The sequence below is a fragment of the Cornus florida genome, unplaced genomic scaffold (genome assembly GCF_030987335.1).
Source record: "Cornus florida cultivar Cherokee Brave unplaced genomic scaffold, ASM3098733v1 CherokeeBrave_3.0.0_Hap2_Chr01, whole genome shotgun sequence".
Classification (NCBI taxonomy): domain Eukaryota; kingdom Viridiplantae; phylum Streptophyta; class Magnoliopsida; order Cornales; family Cornaceae; genus Cornus; species Cornus florida.
The window spans coordinates 121346980-121366845 of NW_026775571.1; the positions used below are offsets into that span (position 1 = coordinate 121346980).

The 19866-nt window shown below is 35.6% G+C and overlaps 3 protein-coding genes across 4 annotated transcripts; 2 read left to right on the top strand and 1 right to left on the bottom strand.

Moving 5' to 3' along the window:
* Positions 1-1649: 1649 nt before the first annotated feature.
* On the bottom strand, positions 1650-8909 carry LOC132268438 (uncharacterized protein At4g19900). Its single transcript, XM_059769288.1, has 5 exons — positions 7203-8909; positions 6760-6909; positions 5770-5904; positions 4558-4752; positions 1650-2200 (listed from the first exon to the last, which is right to left on the bottom strand). The coding sequence occupies exons 1-5, from the start codon at positions 8657-8659 to the stop codon at positions 2014-2016; spliced, it is 2124 nt and encodes a 707-aa protein (XP_059625271.1). The 5' UTR covers positions 8660-8909; the 3' UTR covers positions 1650-2013.
* Positions 8910-9245: 336 nt separating this feature from the next.
* LOC132268449 (pentatricopeptide repeat-containing protein At2g35130) lies at positions 9246-16560 on the top strand. Of its 2 annotated transcripts, none has more exons than XM_059769296.1 (8): positions 9246-9324; positions 10136-10320; positions 10408-10640; positions 11164-11413; positions 12568-12713; positions 13292-13497; positions 14350-14474; positions 15812-16560. In XM_059769296.1, coding segments are annotated over exons 1-8 (1731 nt in total). In that variant the 5' UTR covers positions 9246-9322; the 3' UTR covers positions 16396-16560. The 2 variants fall into 2 exon arrangements, with proteins under 2 accessions (XP_059625279.1, XP_059625283.1); XM_059769300.1 differs by lacking the exon at positions 9246-9324 and adding an exon at positions 9331-9426.
* Positions 16561-16795: 235 nt separating this feature from the next.
* On the top strand, positions 16796-19627 carry LOC132268480 (glycine cleavage system H protein 2, mitochondrial). The gene is made up of 3 exons (XM_059769324.1): positions 16796-17150; positions 18212-18471; positions 19283-19627. The coding sequence occupies exons 1-3, from the start codon at positions 17075-17077 to the stop codon at positions 19409-19411; spliced, it is 465 nt and encodes a 154-aa protein (XP_059625307.1). The 5' UTR covers positions 16796-17074; the 3' UTR covers positions 19412-19627.
* The last annotated feature ends 239 nt before the right edge of the window (positions 19628-19866 follow it).

Here is a 19866-nt window from a genome sequence, read left to right on the forward strand (position 1 = left end):
TTACTTTAGCCCTAATTAATTTTTTATTTATTGCATTTTAATTTTTTTATTCTTATGTGAGCTAGCTTTAATAATCATGCCAGACTTGCCGGTAACATAATAAATATATATATATATATATATATATATATAGTTAGTAGTTAATTGGGGAGGGAATCATACTTAGTATATATATAAATGTAGTTAATTGGGGAGGGAATCATACGTATATATTATTTGATCATTGGAAAGCTCTTTGTAAAAAATATGTTGAAACAATTGGTAGCAGCCTTTTTTTAACAAATGATAAATGTTAGCCGCCCTCAAATTGTGTTCAATATTCAGTTCTCATCTCAAGCATTTTATTAAACAATTAGGTTAGACAATAAAGATTGAAGAGTTGTCAATATGTAAATTATTATATAGAGTAATGCTATTGCAAGAGCGCTCTTTTATTATATTTATAAGTCACACGATTCCTTTTTTAGTGATTTGGGAGAGTGAATTAATTAAGAAAGAATCTTTTGTAATAAGGAAATAAATAATCATTTTTCTCTCTCTCTTCTCTCCACGTTCTCTCTTTTTCTTTCTTGATTAACACCCTCAACCAATCTGTTTCTTTCTCTCTCTTGGTTAACCCATTCTTGAAAGATTTGATATTATAGCCTTTTTCAGATGAAAAGGTAAAGAATCCAAACTCTTTTATACAAATCAGATTGGAGGAGTTATGAAACTGTTCTTCAGTTTTGTTCTAGTTCAACCGTATAGTAAGGAATAAGATCATGAAGTACCTAAAGTACATTATAATTACACATAATTGTCTCAAGTTCGTTACAGTGATGAGACTGGTAGAAAATAAAGGGGCCAAAATCAAGCCTTCAAGCTTTACAATATCAAATCTTTCAAAAATGGGATAAAGGCTGTAATGTGGCCATGAGAAATAACCAAGAATGTGGTTGAGGGTTAACCGGTTGATGGTGTAAACCAAGAGAGAGAAAGAGAGGATGTGGAGAGAGGAGAGAGAAAAAAGGAATTATTAGTTTTCTTATTAAGATTCTTTTTTAATTAATTCTCTCTCCCAAATCCCTAAAAAAAGAATTGTGTGGCTAATAAGTAGGAGCTCTTTAGACTTTTTGCAAAAGCGCTCGCGCCAGAGAGCCCCAATCGATGCTTGCTTCAAAGTGTTGATAAAATGTCTATTCTACTTGGGAAGGTAGGATAGTAGTTAAATCTTAAGTAATCAGTGAATTTTTTTCTAATTTATGCTAATTTCATATTCGTAACAATGCCCAAAGGCACAATTATTGATGATTGACTTCAAAATCTTTGTCAAGCACAACTTAGAAAAGAAAATAGTCCAAACCTAACAAAAATACCTTATACTTTTGCTCTAATTTTTTTTTTTTTTTTAAAACTTCGTCACAACCGAAAAATAAGAATAAAAAAATATTTTATGTCAAAACAAACTAATGGATTCACACTGTTTAAAGTAAGACGAACCAAGCAACAATGACGTTGGGCATTTTACACTCAACTCTGTGATTTTGCTTTAGGTAGTAGTATAACAGTCTCCTCACTTGAAGACTAATGGATTGTCCAAATTTGTCTTGAACTATTCTTATTCTTATATTCTTATTAAGGTTCCAAGCAACCTTAAAAGGGGGTGGGGATAAAAAAACACACACACACTAAGGTCTAACATTTCTAATTTCCTATGGCCTATACATTTATTAATTCCAAAAAATAAAAAACAAATCAACCGGAGTCCCTCGTAACCAAACTTGGGCAGAAAGAGCGTCTCACAAGTAGCACACTCTCGGCCACCAGAAATGCAAAGTCTTTTCCTGTTTCCACGCAATTGATTTATCTCTGTTGTTTGGCCATCTGTCTTTGCAGCAAAGCATGGCCATTTTAGCAAACTTTACAACAATCTCATTATGCCTCCTCTTCGTGTTTCCTATTTGACAGCTTAGATAGTATGAGGTAAAATGAATGCTTCTATTATATTCCCACATTCTGCTTTAGACAGAGAAATTACAACACATCATAACAGTGTATACAAGGCTTGTTAATAAGCCTGGCTACAAGGCTCTCGGGATCTGGGATGAGAGCAGATGTTAAGCTGTTCCAAAAATGAAAAGTGAATGACTCGTTCAGTATTTTCTCAAATAAGTCATCTTGTTGAGCTCTTTCAGTCTCTGTTGCTGGTGCAGTGAAGTATCTGTTTGCAAAAGAGGATCACAGGAAGAATTCATAAACAGCATAAACTGGACAATCATGCATTCCAAACTAGATTTTTTCTATGAATAATTAATGCATACGAAGGAATCTTCCAAATCCAGCTGTAATACTTGAACAATAACAAACCAAAAGGGCATATGTTAATTTTGTCTACACACAGAAGATCAGTCAATTGGAAGTATTTCTTCTTTTTTTCTTTTCTGGTGGTAAAAAGTAGCAGCTCGTCTGTGCATAGAAAGATTGAAGCATGAAGTTTAGGAGGAAACAATTTACATGATTGGTTGACCATTATTATTATTATTTTCTGTTCCATGGCAACTTTTGAATATTAATTATACTAAAATCATTTGGTTAATTTCCTAATTATGTCAATCTTTTTTTGGCTTGTTCTTCAAGCTTCTAAATAAATGATAATCATCAAGTGACGAGAGTGGCTTAGATGTAACACAACCATCAATTATATGTAAATTTCAGAATTCTCACGGTAGGTTTGGTAAATATGCAACCTTTTTTCATTTCTTTCCTAGTTGAGACTCGCACACCCACTTTGCCCCTATAGGACTTGAAACCTAGACCTTCTACTTTAAAGGGTAAGGAAGTATCACTAGGCTATAGCCTTTGGTAACATGCAACCTTTTATAATATATGTAACATTCTTCCAGTGCTCATTGTGGAGTCCGATGCTTAATGGTCTCAACAACTCAAGAAGCCTTAATTCCAGTTACTTGCATGAATCGATCTCATCCACTCTGCTCTATGAAGAGTCTATAATATAAGTAAAGAAAGTTAACCCTTCAGCCCTTGGTCTCGTGCCACATTTTGACTATGAAGAGCCTATAGCATTATTTGGTTGAAAATTTAATATTGGTGGTTCTATAAAGTAAGAACAAAAAAAAAAATCTTCTCCTAATGCAACACAAATCATCTCATACTCATCCATTCTCAATCACCTTTTCATACCATTGAACTTAAACTACAAAGAATTTGCATTTATTAAATGCATAGTAACTACTTTCTGTTTTTTTAAATCTCTGAGTGCTTCACTCAGTTCTTTTCATATTTTTGAAAGTCTATCCATAAAATTCAAATATCCCCAACTCTGTGCATAGCCTTTTTCTTGTTTCTTTCGTTCATATTTCTTTTCATGCACATAAGGCCAACTAACCACTTATGCCATTTAGGTGCATCTGAATACCAGTGTTAAAGACAGGATAAAAACAGCAATCCCGTCAAGAAGAATTGTCGGTTCGATGTTTTCATGAATATTTGCAAGTCCTTGTTAATGTAAGAACTAAATCACCTTATCTAAAATAGAGAAAGTGGGAAATCAAATTAATATTTACCCATGTAATTTCCCATTTTTCTGCTACTGTAAAATGACTATCATGAACATAAAGAACTGTTACAGAAATGAAGGGTTAAAAAATCATGTAGGACTCCCCTGTAACGGTAATCAGAGATTTTTATTGTCTGCATGTTGACCATTTTTTATGCATAAAGAGCTTGCCATGCACACCATTGCAGTTAATGTTAGCACCTATTTGATTGCCCTACAATAAGTGAGAAAGATAGCCTGTTATTGTTGGACGTTGACTAAGGTAAGGAGAATTTTTTATTTTTTTCCGGTAAGCAAGGTAAGGAGAATTGCCTCCCTCTTAGGAGGCCAAGAGAGTTAACAAATCGACTGTACCCCACACAACTATCAGTGTAATTCATGCAGAAACTCCATTAATTAGTTGCCCAAATTTCATTAAAATGGTTGTAATGCTCATATATCTTTTTATTTATCAATAAATAAATAAAATGCTTATATATATATTTTTCTTTTAACATGGCAAATGACTAAGTCCATACTGTGAAATGCCAGGGCAGTATATAACACTGTGCAGATGTATCAATCAACAAGGCATGTATAAAAAAGGCTGTCTAAGCACAAGGATGTGCTATGTTTCGGTAAGGTTCCTCCATTGTGACCAAGAGGTCATGGATTTAAAATGGAAAACAGACTCTCGACTCTCTCCTCATGCAGAGGTAAGGTTGCTCACATATATCCCTTCCCAGACCCTACAACGGCAGGAACCTTGTGCACTAGGCTAGCCCTTTTATCTAACGGCTATTGGTGAAAATGCTTTCACTATTTCCTCAAATTTCAACAAATAAAACACAAATAAGTCAGATTTAGGTCTTCTATACTTTTCCTCTTTTTTGTATCGTCAAGTCTGTTTCAGTACTGAAGAATATATTTTAGCAACCCATCCAAGAAAAAGAAGTGTGTGGAATATAAATGCCTTTGTACACATGCACAATTGCATGAAGATGTATGATTTGGAACAGTACCTTGTGATGTTGTTACGACCAATAGGGAAGAAACTGAAAGAAGGTTGCAATTTCAGCTCCCTGTAATTATCAGAAATATTTTCTTTCCACAAAGAATTTCTAGCTACCCTTGTCAATAGATCTGCCCCATTCCACCTCAATCGGGTATCATCGAATGTTGAATAATATTCTGTCAAGCACTCCATTATGAAAGGACTGCATGGAAACATAAACAAATTTCAAATCTAACAAAGCACAAGAAAGTAAGGAAAATTGAAGTTCTATATTGATTGCCACCCAACTTTTCCATAGTATTAAAGTATCAACAATTGCCAGAATATAGGTTTTCCATGAACGCTAGTAAAATTAATAGACCTGTACTACAGCAACACATTATTCTTAAAGTATAAACAAGCGTCCTCATGCTCACTTCCCACCACCCTTTCTGAAAACTCCAAGAAATGCAATTTAAGGAACAGGTGTAGGCCACAACTTAATAAAATATAATAATTTAGTTCACAATATTATAAGTATAATTTTCAAAATATTTGAGAAGCCATAAATGTATAAGCAGATAAGCAAGGCAAGTATATTTATTGTTTAACCACAAATGTATATATTGCTCAAATTACATACGAGAAAACAAAGATTATATTACATGGGAAATATAAAGGCATAACCCAACAATTCGTTGTACTTTATATTCTTGTAAACAAACAACAATAACCAAGCCTTTATCCCAACTACTTGGGGTTGGCTATATGAATCCTATGTTTCCATTCCGCTCTATTTAAGGCCATAGCCTCAGGCAATCCACATGCTATCATACCCTTCCTAATGAATTCTACCCACATTAATTTTGGTCTTCCTCTTCCCCTAGTATTACCCTCAATGTGGACTATGTCACTTTTCCTAACTGACGCACTTAAATGTCTTCTTTGCACATGTCCAAACCATCTTAACCGATTTTCTCTCATTTTATCTCCAATTGGTACTACTACAACCATCTCCCGAAAGTGATCATTTCTAATTCTATCCTTTGTAGTCTTACCGCACATCCATCTCAACATTTGAATTTTCGCCACACTCACTTTATGACTATGTTGTTTCCTAGCTGCCTAACATTATGTGCCATAAAGTATAGATGGTCTATTCTTGTGAACAAACAAAACAGAAAATAAAGAAGAAAAAAAATGGACTCTCCTGCACGGAAAAACCAAGTGTTTGAAGTACCTGCTCTTTCTAAATGACATCACAGCACCATTCAAAGAACTTCCAGCAAGCTGACCCTCCATACCAACAGTATTATTAAGTGAAGATAATGGGTTCAGAACGATGATGTCAGAATCAAGATATATTCCACCATATCTGGATGACACAACAAAAAATACATTAAATAGAATAAAATACATCAAAAGGGAACAATTTTTACAATAACACAATTCTGTTCAATCATTGCATGCTGTTTGCTAATGACATGTGCTTTTGTTTAAATTAAAATAAATTAATATTGGAATATAGAAAGTATGAGCACAAATTTATAAAAGAGCCTCTCTTATATTTCCACACTTCTACAGTTCTACCAGAAATGTTAATCAATGTCCTATGATGTGTTTGTATCTCATTATTATAGTGTATCCTTTTTTCAACCTCACTCATCAATTAGAACTTTTTTAACAAGTGAGCAATTGGGGGAATGAGGATTCAGCCTAAAAATACACATGAAACCATAAAGGTAGTTAGATTTGGTTTATGCCTTTGTTCCACAAAACATTGCTCATGTTTGCCATTATCTGGGGCAAACTGAAAACAATTCTTCAATTGAAGTGTTAAAAACATCTCTTACTCATGGGATACCCCGTCCTGCAGTTTTGATAAATATGGTGAATAAGATGCGTCAATTAGGTTTTATGCCTATTAGATCAATGTAGAATTTTAGAACTTTTTTATTTTTTTATTTAATTATAGTATTCATCAACTGTCATCTGTAAGATCATGTTTATCATTAGTTCCCTATTCTAGTGCTGTATCATTGTTCTTTCCCAGGTCATGATGCCTTCCTCAGATATCATAGTATTCAATTGTCCATTCGTGTCTCTATTGATATTGAAAAGAACCAAAATCTTTATAGTTGCTAGTCTGAAACAAAATCATAGAACCTCACTCTAATGCAAAATTTAAAGATTCACATATATTGATGTGTAGATTACTAAACAAGCTTACTTGTAGAGAGCAGCAAGCCGAACAAGTTCACTGTAATGAGTTGAATAGAATTTCGTCTGCCTCCATTCGAACCAGACGGAAGCAAATATGTGGGCAGGTGTATCCTTAAGCAGTTCATCAAGATTTGGCATGGCAACAGCTACCTTGAAGCTGGGAAGCAGGTAAGAAAACTGTTCAATTATTTCATATGTTGTTTGACCTAATTTAGATCATAGAAAAACAAGTACTGCTTGTTCAAGCATGAAATGTGGGCAGCTAAATTCCAAAACTCGTTTTATAGTCCAATGAAATGGACTGTTAACATACTGAATCAAGTAGGCCCATCTTTTAATGGACAAACAACCATATAATTACCCAAAAATAAGCAAATTTGTAAAGCTGAAAATAAATTTGACTAATCCTAATTAGGCATAAAGGTTAGAAATTTTGAAGAGAGGAATTACCCTTCCTTTACAAAGCCATTGAAGAAATTAAGCTCAACTGTCTCAGAGAATACTACCACACATGCATCTCTGTGGTGGAAAAGAAGACTTTCAAGGCCTCGTTGGTGCCTAACAGTAAACATCCATGGTGGTGAATTCCAGACCATAAAAACCCTCATAGAACACTTGCCTTTCCTGAAGAAGGCATCCATGAAGTTCGAAAAAGAAAGACGAGGATGCAGGCCAGGAAAATGACCCCATCTCTTGCCATCCGCGTATACTTGACCAGACGAGTCGGATTTTATCTGAGCATTAGATTGCACGTTCTTCTTCGAGCCACCTAATTGACCAGTAGATGAATCAACAACCTTGCTAATGTTGACACGAATTTCCTGTTGAATACCCTCACTCCTATTACTTTTAATGGATGAATTTGCAATTGTAGTTTTACTCGCAGAGTCATTACTAGCATCAACAATTCCTTCACTATACAAAGGTTTACTACCATTGTCATCTAAAGTTCTTCGCTCTGCCCTCTTCACTTCACTTCTTCCCTCCTCAATGCTCTCAATTTCCTCGGCCTTAAAATGCAAATTACTACCACTTATCTTGATCACATCCTCTACGACATCTTTGGGTTCTGGTTTCAGTCTCAATCCATTTGGCTCTGCAATTCCCAATGGTTTCTTAACAAGAAAAGGCACCTTTTTGAACTCAGTGAACAAACTCTTTTGTACGAGCTTATCGCCCCTAGTGAGCCCGGTGACTCCAAATCCGTCGGGATCTTGAAGAAGAGGATTGTTCAAGGGATTCAAAAGCTCCAAATTGGATTTGAACATCCTATCCCTTCTCAAAAAATCACTCTTGGCATCGAACCATGGTCCCCAACCCTCCCTCAATGGAGAAACCTTAGAACCAACCTTCAACAGAAGCGCGTCCTCGATCCCGTTCACCTCTCCCATCTTCCTCCTCACGTTTTCATCCACCGGCATGTCGTCCGAACCCAATGCAAGCCTACTTCGATCCTCCGAATGCAAATTGGTACCGAAAGTAGCATAATCCTCCCACTGATCGATGGAGCGCTTATCGAGAGCTCGGCGAATGACCCCAGTAACGTGATCGAAGTAGTACCCAGAAACCCTAGACTGGTCATTTTCTTCATCTTCAAAATCTACTCCTCTGAGAATCACTTCTTCGTCAGAATCTTTAGAGAGGTCGGAGTCGTCCTGAACGACGTCGAGCACGTCGATCCGGTCATCGGAAGCATTGGTGGAGCGATCGTCGAAATCTGCGTCGTCGAGCACCGGATCCGCGACGTCTTCGGAATGGCGAATGTGGGGGCGATAGTGAGAGCGTCGGTCGGAGCCGAGGCGACTGTGGAGGAGAGAGACTGATAGGAGAAGGAGGAGAGCGGCGACGACGGCGCACACATGTGCGCCGTAACGGGGTCTCCGCCGTGTGCGGAGGTTCCTGAGCATTGGGCTGGGATGGGGAGCGTGGACAATGTCAGTTATTCATTAAAAATAATTTACAAGCATATACATACATGTGTGTAGATAGAGAGAGAGAGAGAGAGAGAGAGAAAGAGAGTTTCAGGTGGGTGTTTTCAGGTATGGGAAGCTTTGAGGGCAGGAAAGGCATCTTGTTTCCGTCAAATATCCAAAATGCCGAGAGGGTGCTACTTCTGTCCCACATGGTAAAAGAACTGTTTTCAAACACTGGGTTGGGAGTGGTAACGCGTTTCCTATGGACTTGATTGATATTTAAAGTTGTTTAATTCTTTGAAAAACAATTTTTGAGAATTTTTAGAAAGACTATTTTTTTATTTCTTTTTTATCTCTCTAGGTAAACAACACATACACGCATCGCTTTGCCTATCAGAATAGTTCTATCTTGCTGTTACAACAGTGAAAAAAGAATTCCAATTAAAATACTTATAATTTTTACCAGCTTCATTGTCCATAATCCATATGTGTGTGAGTATCTTAGTCACAACAACAACGGTATAGTGGTATGGTACCCATCATCCTCCATACATACATATATATATATATATATATATTAGTGATGTATATATTATTGAGCGCTGAAGATCCCAATTGGGAGTGGACTGACCTCATCCTCATATATGTTATGTATTCATGTAAGTCTTATCCTTTTCCTGCTCTCCTCTCCTCTCCTCTCCTCTCCTCTCTCACTTTCTGCATGCATTCCAATTTTATTTTATTTGTTCCACAATTCCCATGTATTCCAATTTCCTACTGCTGCTACTTTTATACAACCTTCATAATATTTATATATTTGGTGATGGCTCTTCTTAGTTTGAAATGTTGTTCATGCACTTTTTGTTGGTTTATTGCCTTGTCCTAGGACGCACTATCAAATAGTATATTGCAGCAAGTGATAGTTATGTTCTGGATTTGTACACAACGTGTTTGCCTTTTGGACTGAAAGAGATCTAAAACTTATGTCCACTTGTTGTTTGGATGAACCATCCTTGTATTCCTGATTACTTCTTCTAGTTGATTGCTTTCAGTGAAATGTGTACTTAGAGAGTAATTCGTATGAAAGATAATATGGAATAGTGATCAAATATATATTTATTTCCACTCAACTTTTGTAGGTTTATTGTTGATAACTTATTTCTTCGCACTAGTATATATGCGTAATTCCAGATGCAGAATGAAAAATTCCAGGCCTTTTGCTAAAATCTTGCTAAAACATATCTTCTTCATGTTTGCATTTTATATCTCAAGTGGAATGGCATCTCTTGTCATTCAATATATATATATATATTTTGGTATTATTCTTGTTGCCTCCTTGAGCTAGTTGTCACGGGGCCTCCCTTGGGCGGGGCGTGACATAGTAGTCTCTAGTGAAAGCTCAACTTGTAAGACATTTCAGATATTAGATCTAATGTGATCCTTTGCTTATTTTCTACTGGAATTTTGTAGGTTGATTGTCAAATGCACAGTGAATTATATTTTCATTGGGCCAAGAAGTTGTAAGAGTGATAACAGATGTAGAGTCAAGTGCTCTAAAGATGAATCTATTCAGAAGTACAAACGTGATAGTCTTTTCATCGATAAACGTGGCAAATTGAGAAGCTTTAATCACAAAAAGGTTTCTAGAAAAAGGGGTACTGCAAAGTTTAAGCACAATCATTTTCATTCATATGTCAAAGAATATATCACCTGTAAATGCTTAATTCATCATTTTTGTATAGGTGGTTCTTTACGGGGTCAAGGATGGAAATATGGATCTGGGTTTGTCGATGGTATTTTCCCAGTCTTAAGCCCCATTGCTCAGCAAATTCTAAATTTTGTGCAGAAGGAAGTAGATTCTAATAGAATTTGGGATTCTCTTGACACTCTTCCTCCCACTAACACCACATGGGATGATATTATTAATGTAGCTGTTCAACTTCGTTTGAATAAACAATGGGATCCAATCATGCTGGTAAGAACCATATACTCTTTTTCCTGCTTTTATTTTATTGGGTCAGAGGGCGGGTGTGGTTACTGATTTCAGTTCACAGTAGCATAAGGATTCACATGTAATTTTATGTTGGGATTTATCAGTTTCCAAATTGGAATAATCTGCAAGTAATTCGTTTTATTTGGTTTGCTCACCTTGAATGTTTATCATTTGGGAAGGCTATCAATGGTTTATATTATATCCCAATTCCAGTTCAGTTTGAATGCCAAAGATTTTGCTTTGGGAAAATATGAAAATTTCAAAAAAGCCTCTATAGAGAAAAAATATACCGTATATATTAATTTTACAGATTGCTTTTGGCCTCTGTCTTGTCTGTCTCATTCAAAGTTGATCATTTTTCTTTATTTTTTATTTTTTATTTTGTGGGGATTAGTTAGATGTTAGTAAGTGAATCCATTTGCTATTTCTTAATTTTCATCACTTAATCTATCTTAAAGTTTCACCATCTTATTGATCTTGTTGGATGTAACAAGCATCTTTCCAGATGTGTGAATGGATATTGTACAGGAGCTCATTCCAGCCTGATGTCATTTGCTACAATTTGCTTATAGATGCTTATGGGAAGAAGTTACTGTATAAGAAGGCAGAATCTACTTACTTAGAACTTCTTGAAGCTCGGTGCATCCCTACTGAAGATACTTATGCACTTCTCCTAAGTGCGTACTGTAAATCTGGATTACTAGAGAAAGCTGAAGCTGTTTTTGCTGAGATGAAGAAAAATGGTCTTCCCCCAAGTATGTTTTTTATGGGTTAATGGCCACTCATATTTTGAAGAATGTTACATCCAGAAAGGGTCTTGGGACAATGAGTAAATATGAAATTACTCTTTTTTATATTAAAAAATTATTCTTTTACCTTATAAATGCTATCCTGATAATAAAAAATCTTTTTAGAAAACCTTTTTGGAAATTTTAAATCCTTTCCCAGCTCTAATATCCCAATTCCATTCATAATTTAGTATGCACTAATACTTCTTTATGATTATTATAGCGGAGCATTATGCGTGATATGCTGTATGGTTGCTTAATTGTGTTTTTGATGCATTTGATTCTTAGATAATTCTTTCCTGAACTTTCAACACTTTTTCTTTATTGTTTTTTAATTATTATTCTTTTCAGAAGATAATGCACATGCACAATTAGAACCTGCTAATGGTAGGGTGTTTTTTTTTTTTTTTTTTTTTTTTTTCTTTCTCTCACATAAACTAAATCATTTACGTTCTTAGCCAAAACCTTTGTAACTCGTGTTGCATGGCTGGCATCTAATAATATAAAGGAAGTGTGGCAAGGCTTCCTTTGGAATTTTTAGGAAAAACTGTAAAGCTAATTAATTAGGAAAAGTTTTAGAAGATGAAGTTCTTGTCTTTGCTATATGGCCAGGGCAGGGGCTCATACAAAGGAAGGGGCAAGGCTCCCTTTGGAATTTCAAAGTCCTTATTTTATATATTGCATTAATAGTCATTTTTGGGTGAAGTTATACTGTTTTACAGTTGCAGAACAATATTTTCAGTCTTTCTGCCGAATTAAATTAGACCCCACTGAAAATAAATAAATTAGTGGCTCTGTCCGTATGTGGCAATTTGAAGCATCCTATGTTGAAGTCGTACAAAGTCTCCAGACCTATAATTTTGGTCATTTTCCATTGAAACAGATTCTCAGTTCTCATATATCATGCCTAGCCCCCTTTTCCTTGAATGCTTATACATGCAAGAAAGAGTGCAGCATGTGGCTAAACCATGTAAATCTTGTCGTGATTGGATTATACTTGTATCCACCTTAAATTGTGAATTTTATCCGTCACTTAATCAGCCAGACAGCTGGCACAAATTTACTCCCATATAAATTGAGCAGGAATGGAAGTTAATTGAGTGATTCTTAATTATATGCAGGTACAGTTGTATACAATGCTTACATTGATGGGTTAATGAAGGGAAGAAACTCTCAAAAAGCTGTAGAGATCTTTGAAAGAATGAAGAGAGATCACTGTCAACTATCTACGGACACTTTCACAATGCTGATCAACTTATATGGAAAGGTGTAGTTAGTATTCTTTTAGTTATTTAGTACCGGAAATCATCTTATGTATATTGTTTATCATTGACATAGATGATTCTAATACTGGAAATTAGTATTCTCTGAGAATCACTAAAAAATGTCACTGATAATTTTTAAAACATTGGGAGGGTTTGATGGTGTCACTAAAATCAAAACCTCAGAAGTGTAGCACAAAAGCTAAAGTACCAAAATTAAATAAGTGGCTGTAGTTCTCTAAATTTTGGATACATCATATGATTGTTGGTACTTATGAGGCCTTTAGTGCAATGAATTACTTTGTTGGGATTTATTATTTGAAAATAAAATCTCTGAACTTTTATAACGCCAAGTGAAGGATCTAAAATTATTTCACCATTCTAATAATCCACCTTGCAGATATCTAAAGTAGGGTGTTGTAATGTTTGGTCTCACTTTTACTTGCAAGGCATCTGTTAAAGTAATATAATGCTCTGGAGTCTGGGTGTAAAGATTTAAGATTTTCATTTCTGATGTTGGCCTTGACTAGTTTGTTTCTTCCTCAAAAAATACAAATTCGTTTATATCTATTGTAATATGCAGGCAAATCAGTCCTACATGGCCTTGAAGTTGTTTCATGAAATGAGAAGTAAAAAGTGTCAACCTAATATCTGCACATACACTGCTCTGGTGAATGCATTTGCTAGAGATGGACTTTGTGAAAAAGCAGAAGAAATATTTGAGCAGCTACAGGAAGCTGGATATGAGCCTGATGTTTATGCATATAATGCCCTCATGGAAGGTTACAGGTTATTATCTAAAACATTTCTGGGATGTTTGAATGTCCCATAGAAATGGGAATCATTTACTTTGTTTTATTATCGCTTCCTAATAGTAGTAAAGGATGTTATTAAATATTAGAAAATGTGAAAAAGTACATAAGTCAACAAAATATAATTGCTGTAACCAGGTTTCCAATTAGTTGGGTCTTGGAGTTGTTAAACATCGTAGCCAAATAAAGCTCATTTATTTTTGGTGCATTTATGGCTCTGATCTGTTAGTACTTGAGCACATACTTCAATGAAAAACTGAACTAATGGTACAGAGCCCAAAGTTGTAATTACAATTTAGGAATGAGGTGAATTTGTTTTAAATACGATTGAAAACAGACGCCGTTAGAAGTACAAGAAACATGTTGAGCTCTTCTTAAATCCTATGTGAAAAGGCATGGAACTGTTCAATTTCCATGAAGCATTTAAATGGATAATTTACCTTGAGCTCACTCTTGCAACTTGTGAGAAATAATTTCAGACAACATGAGCGACAGTAGGTTGAAACACATTCATGGAAGAATGTTCTCTAGTGGCAACTAGCGAGTATATTACTTTTCTTGGGGAGCACAATTAGAAGTCATTTTGCTGAGAAATCATGTTTGAAATGACTGCTAAAATTTAGTCATACCTAAATCTTGGGCGATTTTAGAAGAGCCAATTTAGAGCAAAAATATATATATATATTCCTTGAAACTTAAATGCTCCAGTCTTTCTATCACATGCACCCTTGAATAGGAAATTCATAAAATTTCCAGCATCCACTAAAGTTGGTTGCACTGGAATTGAGCCAAATTCACCCAGAAGTTTTTGACCACCTTCGTTTCACAGTCGTGCAGGTTTTCCCTATGGGGCTGCAGAGATATTTTCACTTATGCAGCATATGGGCTGTGAACCGGATAGAGCTTCATATAATATCATGGTGGATGCATATGGTAGAGCTGGTCTTCATGAGGGTAAATACTTGCACCGATAAGTGATCATGCTATTTTTGTTTATCCATGTTTTCTATCAGTCATTGATCTTAATACTTAGTTGTGTTATATTTTTGCTAAAAATCCTACTATATTTTGAGAAGGCATGGTAAGTTTTCTAGGCCTTTTTTTTTTTTTTTTTTGTCTACAGCCTTTTTAAGCATTACGACATTAAAATTTTGTATGCTTAAAAATTCGAAATGGTATGTTAGCTTTTTCAAATTTTTATATCAATCTAGACTTACCAGCTTGCTCTTAAATTTTTTAGAAGTAATTAATAGAGTAACAACTGGAAAAAGAGAGCCTTATAGAAAAGCTTAGGGAGCATGTGCACAGTCAACCCAATAAATCAACTAGTGTCTATTAAGAGTCCCATTTGTTTTCTGAAAATTGAAATGAGTCAATTTCATCGCATTTTAAAGTTCATGTGCAGGAACATTTTTATGATTTCTTGGACGCGGTTGCAATTTCTTACTTTAATATTTGTGATGGCACTAATTGCTTCGATGGATCTAAAAAAAAAAGTGTCTTCTATGTAAAAGATGGTGGTTATGCCCTCCTCATGAGTGGGCACATGTAAAGAGGTAGCCCAGAGGGCACGAAAGGTTGTTTCTGTTTCGCAGCCTTACCTCCATATACGGAGAGGGACAAATGTACGCAGTCTTTCCTCCACATACGGAGATATTGTTTCTGTTTTGAATTCATGACCTCCAAGTCACAATGAAGCAACCTTACTATTGCAACAATGCCCGCCCTCATAAACAGGCATATGTGCCCTTGATAAAACTAATACACAAACATGCTAACTCAAATGCAATAAACAGTATGGGTGACATTTTTCCAGAGATCGCTCTATTGTTTTTGCAGTCATCTAAAGCATCTTATTGGTCCATGTGACCATTACCAACAAGCCTCATTTTCTTTGATTCTGATCTTCATGTTAGCTGCATTATAAAAGAAAACACGTGGGCTTTTCAGATATATCTTTCATGATTATCCAACTCATATAAAAATGACAATTCAAAATTTTTTTATGGGTGTTTTTATGTTGTTCCTTGCCAACCAATATAAGTTATTAGAATCACATTCAACCCGCATATTCTGTATCCTCAATTCTTAGACTTTGGCCAAAGCAGGTCAAAGCACAGCTGTGAGGCATAAGCACACTGCATAAATCTGACAGAAGTACTTTGGCAGTTCCTCCATCTGCATTAAGTAATGACATGCTTCTAGAGCTTCAGTGTTTTTGAACTTTCGTTTTCCTCCATGAATCTAGCCATCCCCTATGTTTAACTCTAGTTTTTATATATTTGTTTTAGATGCACAAGCTGTGTTTGAAGAGATGAAGCGGCTTGGGATAACTCCAACAATGAAATCTCACATGCTACTGCTATCTGCATTTTCAAAAGTTGGAAACGTGGCAAAGTGTGAAGAAATCGTGAATCAGATGCACAATTCTGGACTTGAACCAGATACTTTTGTTCTTAACAGTATGCTGAACCTGTATGGTCGCATGGGCCAGTTTGGAAAGATGGAGGAAGTCTTAACTGCTATGGAAAATGGACCATATGAAGCCGATATCAGCACATACAACATCTTGATCAATACATACGGAAAGGCAGGATTTTTAGATAAAATGGAAGAGCTTTTCAGATTGCTTCATATCAAGAACTTGAAGGCCGATGTGGTGACTTGGACTTCTCGGCTTGGAGCCTACTCTAGGAAGAAACAATACAAAAGATGCTTAGAAATATTTGAAGAAATGATTGATGATGGCTGTTACCCAGATGGAGGAACTGCCAAAGTACTTCTGTCAGCTTGTTCAAATGAAGATCAGATCGAGCAAGTTACTACAGTAATTAGAACAATGCACAAGGATATGAAGACTGAGTTGCCGGTTTAATTGATGCCTGCCATCTTTATTCAAAGCATTCTACCATAAGTTATGCCTCTGCTAGGAAATTTTGTAAACCGTGCTTGTTAGTTGTTACATACATGGAACTAGGAAAAATGTCCACGAGAAGAATCTGCAGCTCAAAATTAATTTTGTTGCCACTTTTAGAAACCATTTTGAAAATTGAATCGAGTTGAGGAACTGATGTCACTCTGGCTATGAACTGCCATTTGATGCGTGGAGTCTAATTGGATTCAGATCAAATCAAATTCGATTCATTTCATGCCCGCAAAAACACAGCTTTCAAGTTGCAATGTTACCAAAGATTCCGGTGACACCAGAATCATTATAAATTTGCCCATTACATTTTGTCCCAGAGACAAAGATCCAGCCCTCATTAAAAAAATAAAATAAAAGATGCGGCCTCACCCTCACTTACCTAATGGGTTTGTTGACAAGTTGACCCACCACCTTTTTATTTAGTATAACCTTTTTCTTTTTGGGTTTTTCCATTTGAAAAGTTTGTGCTTTTCTGTATATTTATTATTTATTTCCAACTCTGATACGAGACAACGAGAATCAAATATGTTGCACACCTAAAGAGAGAGAGAGAGGGAGGGGCACGGAAAGAAAGAGAGTGTGTTGTAGTATTCTACTGTAGAGAGGCCGAGGTTTGGGTTATTGTAAGATGGCGTCAAGGGTGTGGGCATCAAAGGCTGCTTCATACCTCAGGATCTCAGTGTTCCACAGAGGCTTCTCTTCTGGTAAATCCCCACCTTCACGCTTTCTTGATTTGCTTCTCAGCTGTATAAATCTAGTTCATTTGTCTGTTAAAGTGCTTGATCTGTCATTTTTTCAAGTAAAGATTTGGCTTTTCGATATGGGTATGTCATGTAGGTATTATTATGTGTTGTTGGTTTGATATGATTCAAGTTTTGCGTTGGATTGACAAGGAGAAATTATCGAGTTGTTGAAACTTAATGCCTTGTGTCATCTTTGAATATTTGATATTCCTCCATCTGTGTCTTATCGGTGGTTTGATGCGGCATCATTGGAGCATTCATGTTTCAAATGCGATGTTCACCTTATGACTCTGTGTATTTACATTCACACTGATATTTATTTTCCCAATAAATATAGGCTTTACATTTCTGGTGATCTAGATTTAGACTGAACTTTAATTTTTTTCACTATTCTTGAATACAATTATTTCACGGCATCTGGTTGTTGTTTGGACCTAATGCTAAGCAATAATGAAGCAGAACTTCTTGCAGTTAATATATGGAACCTTAGAGATGAGGATAGCTTACTGTAGGTGATGCTTCTGTTATTTAGGAGGAGGAGGACTTCTTCCAAATAATGTTTTCCTAGGAACCCTTTTGGGGTTGTAAGAAGGTGATTAGTATTACCTAAGGAGCTATAATATGTTCTATATAAAAACCTCCCTTGATTGTAAGTTTCGTTAGTACTACTTTTTCTTTTATTTTCTTCTAGTCAGGAATATAAAATTATGATGGATTTTTTTGTTCCATTCGGATTAAAGATGACTTCAACCATTTAAGAGATGATAAATGGGCTTCCCTTTTCTTTTTCTTTTTTTTTGGCATTTTTTGTATCTGATTTTAATTTTCATTTGCCATCTTCATATTGTATTTGATCCTTTTTTTCTCGCACACAAATACATATGTTGAACTGTATTTGTTTGCAGGTCCTGTGATGCTTATATCTTTTGCTTCCTAAATTGAACTTCTGATGATTTTGAAATACGTGATTAGTCTACCCACGTACTATCTTATAAAGACTTTCTTGTTTCTCCTGCTTGCAGTTGTGAAGGATCTAAAGTACGCAGATTCCCATGAATGGGTAAAAGTTGAAGGTAACTCTGGTATCGTAGGCATAACCGACCATGCTCAGGATCACTTAGGCGATGTTGTATATGTCGAATTACCTGAGGTTGGGGCTGCTGTAACACAGGGCGGCAGTTTTGGTGCGGTTGAAAGTGTCAAGGCTACTAGTGATATCAACTCTCCTATTTCAGGGAAAGTGGTCGAAGTCAATGAAGAACTCAACAACTCCCCTGGTCTGGTGAGTCATCTAGGGCTATATTATTACTTGTGATATTGCCTTAGGAAAGTAATGTGTCATTCTCATATGATGCAATTTCAGGTTAAATTAGTATTGAAGGTTTTGCTTTAACTGAAACTGGTCGTGTTGATATTCTCATGTCTCTGCAATTTGTAGTAATGCAACTAGTTGAAACATTCTTTGATTGTACTTGCTTTAGTTTCTATATGCTTTGGTAAAATCTTTTAAACGCATCTTAATCAGGTTTTGAAGTTCCAAAAAATGTGGTATGAGGGCAAGTGTTGCTTGCAACAGTGGTCTGGTAGAGTCTGTACAGAATTTTCCCTATTATTTATATGACTGAATGCATTTTGTAACGCGTTATGTGATGGGCCTCGAGTGCTGAAATTGCCTTTCTACTGTGTCAGATTATACTTTTTTTGGCTATTTCAAATGTAAGTAACAAGTTATATATAGCTCAAGACAGATTAGTTCTCTCTCGTCTTGTTCTCTTTCCTCTATTTTATCCTTTACTCTCTCTTTCCGCTTACAAATTTCTCTGTTAACTTCTTTTATCAGATTAGTTTTCCAATGTACGAATGTGATTTCTATATGTAGTTGTCCAAACCAACTTATATGAGTCAGCTCTCATTCTAAATGTCGGTCCAACTTGTGTGCGCATAGAGTTTTTCATGTCTCCTGCCTTCATTTTGAATTATTGGTTGAGAAGCTTCCCTTGGGTTATAAGCATCATAAGATAAAGGTTCTTTTTCCGACATTCTACTTTTGTTCTTTGTTGTATTTGCTTTTTACATGTAGTTTCTTGATTCAGGTAAATTCGAGTCCATATGAAAATGGGTGGATTATAAAGGTGGAGATGAGCAACACTGATGAATTGGAGTCCTTGTTTGACTCGGATCAATATTCCAAGTTTTGCGAAGAAGAAGATGCAAAGCATTGAGTGAAACCTTGCAGTGTGATGCAGGCAATCCTTTTCTAAAGGTTTTTCTTTTTCTTTTTTTGGTGCATTTACAGGTGGTGTTTTAAAATCAAGGAAGCAAGAAAGTATGCATTTGTTATTTAGGTTTCTTTATCCAGTCATGTGTTGCCAATTCACTTCTCTTCTTTAAATTCTGAAATTTCTATCAAAATTAAGAAGTTTGCATTTTGAATTTTACCCATTTCCATATGGAGAAGTTTTGGATATGAGCAGTGTTGCTTGATTTTGGAAATTATATGGAACAATACTGTAGAAAGCGGAAAAGATCATTGTTATTACAATAATAGGTTAGATTACACAAGTACCAAACGAACCTTTCAAGAATTACCAAGGCAAATGGGCACATGCAATTACTTATTAATTTTTTGGATTATAATTTAGGAACTAACGGTAGCACAAGTGGTAAACTATTTGTT

What these genes read in the sequence shown, in the direction of transcription:
- LOC132268449 (XM_059769296.1), top strand. An exon ending in GAAAAATGGTCTTCCCCCAA is followed by an intron (nt 11,414 to 12,567) that starts GTATGTTTTTTA and finishes AATTATATGCAG; the next exon opens with GTACAGTTGTATACAATGCT. An exon ending in TAGAGCTGGTCTTCATGAGG is followed by an intron (nt 14,475 to 15,811) that starts GTAAATACTTGC and finishes TATTTGTTTTAG; the next exon opens with ATGCACAAGCTGTGTTTGAA.
- LOC132268480 (XM_059769324.1), top strand. Translation starts at nt 17,075, where the DNA reads ATGGCGTCAAGGGTGTGGGCATCAAAGGCTGCTTCATACCTCAGGATC. An exon ending in CCACAGAGGCTTCTCTTCTG is followed by an intron (nt 17,151 to 18,211) that starts GTAAATCCCCAC and finishes TCCTGCTTGCAG; the next exon opens with TTGTGAAGGATCTAAAGTAC. An exon ending in TCAACAACTCCCCTGGTCTG is followed by an intron (nt 18,472 to 19,282) that starts GTGAGTCATCTA and finishes TTCTTGATTCAG; the next exon opens with GTAAATTCGAGTCCATATGA.
- LOC132268438 (XM_059769288.1), bottom strand. Translation starts at nt 8,659, where the DNA reads ATGCTCAGGAACCTCCGCACACGGCGGAGACCCCGTTACGGCGCACAT. An exon ending in ATGTCATTTAGAAAGAGCAG is followed by an intron (nt 4,753 to 5,769) that starts GTACTTCAAACA and finishes GTTTCCATGCAG; the next exon opens with TCCTTTCATAATGGAGTGCT. An exon ending in GGTCGTAACAACATCACAAG is followed by an intron (nt 2,201 to 4,557) that starts GTACTGTTCCAA and finishes TTTTGCAAACAG; the next exon opens with ATACTTCACTGCACCAGCAA.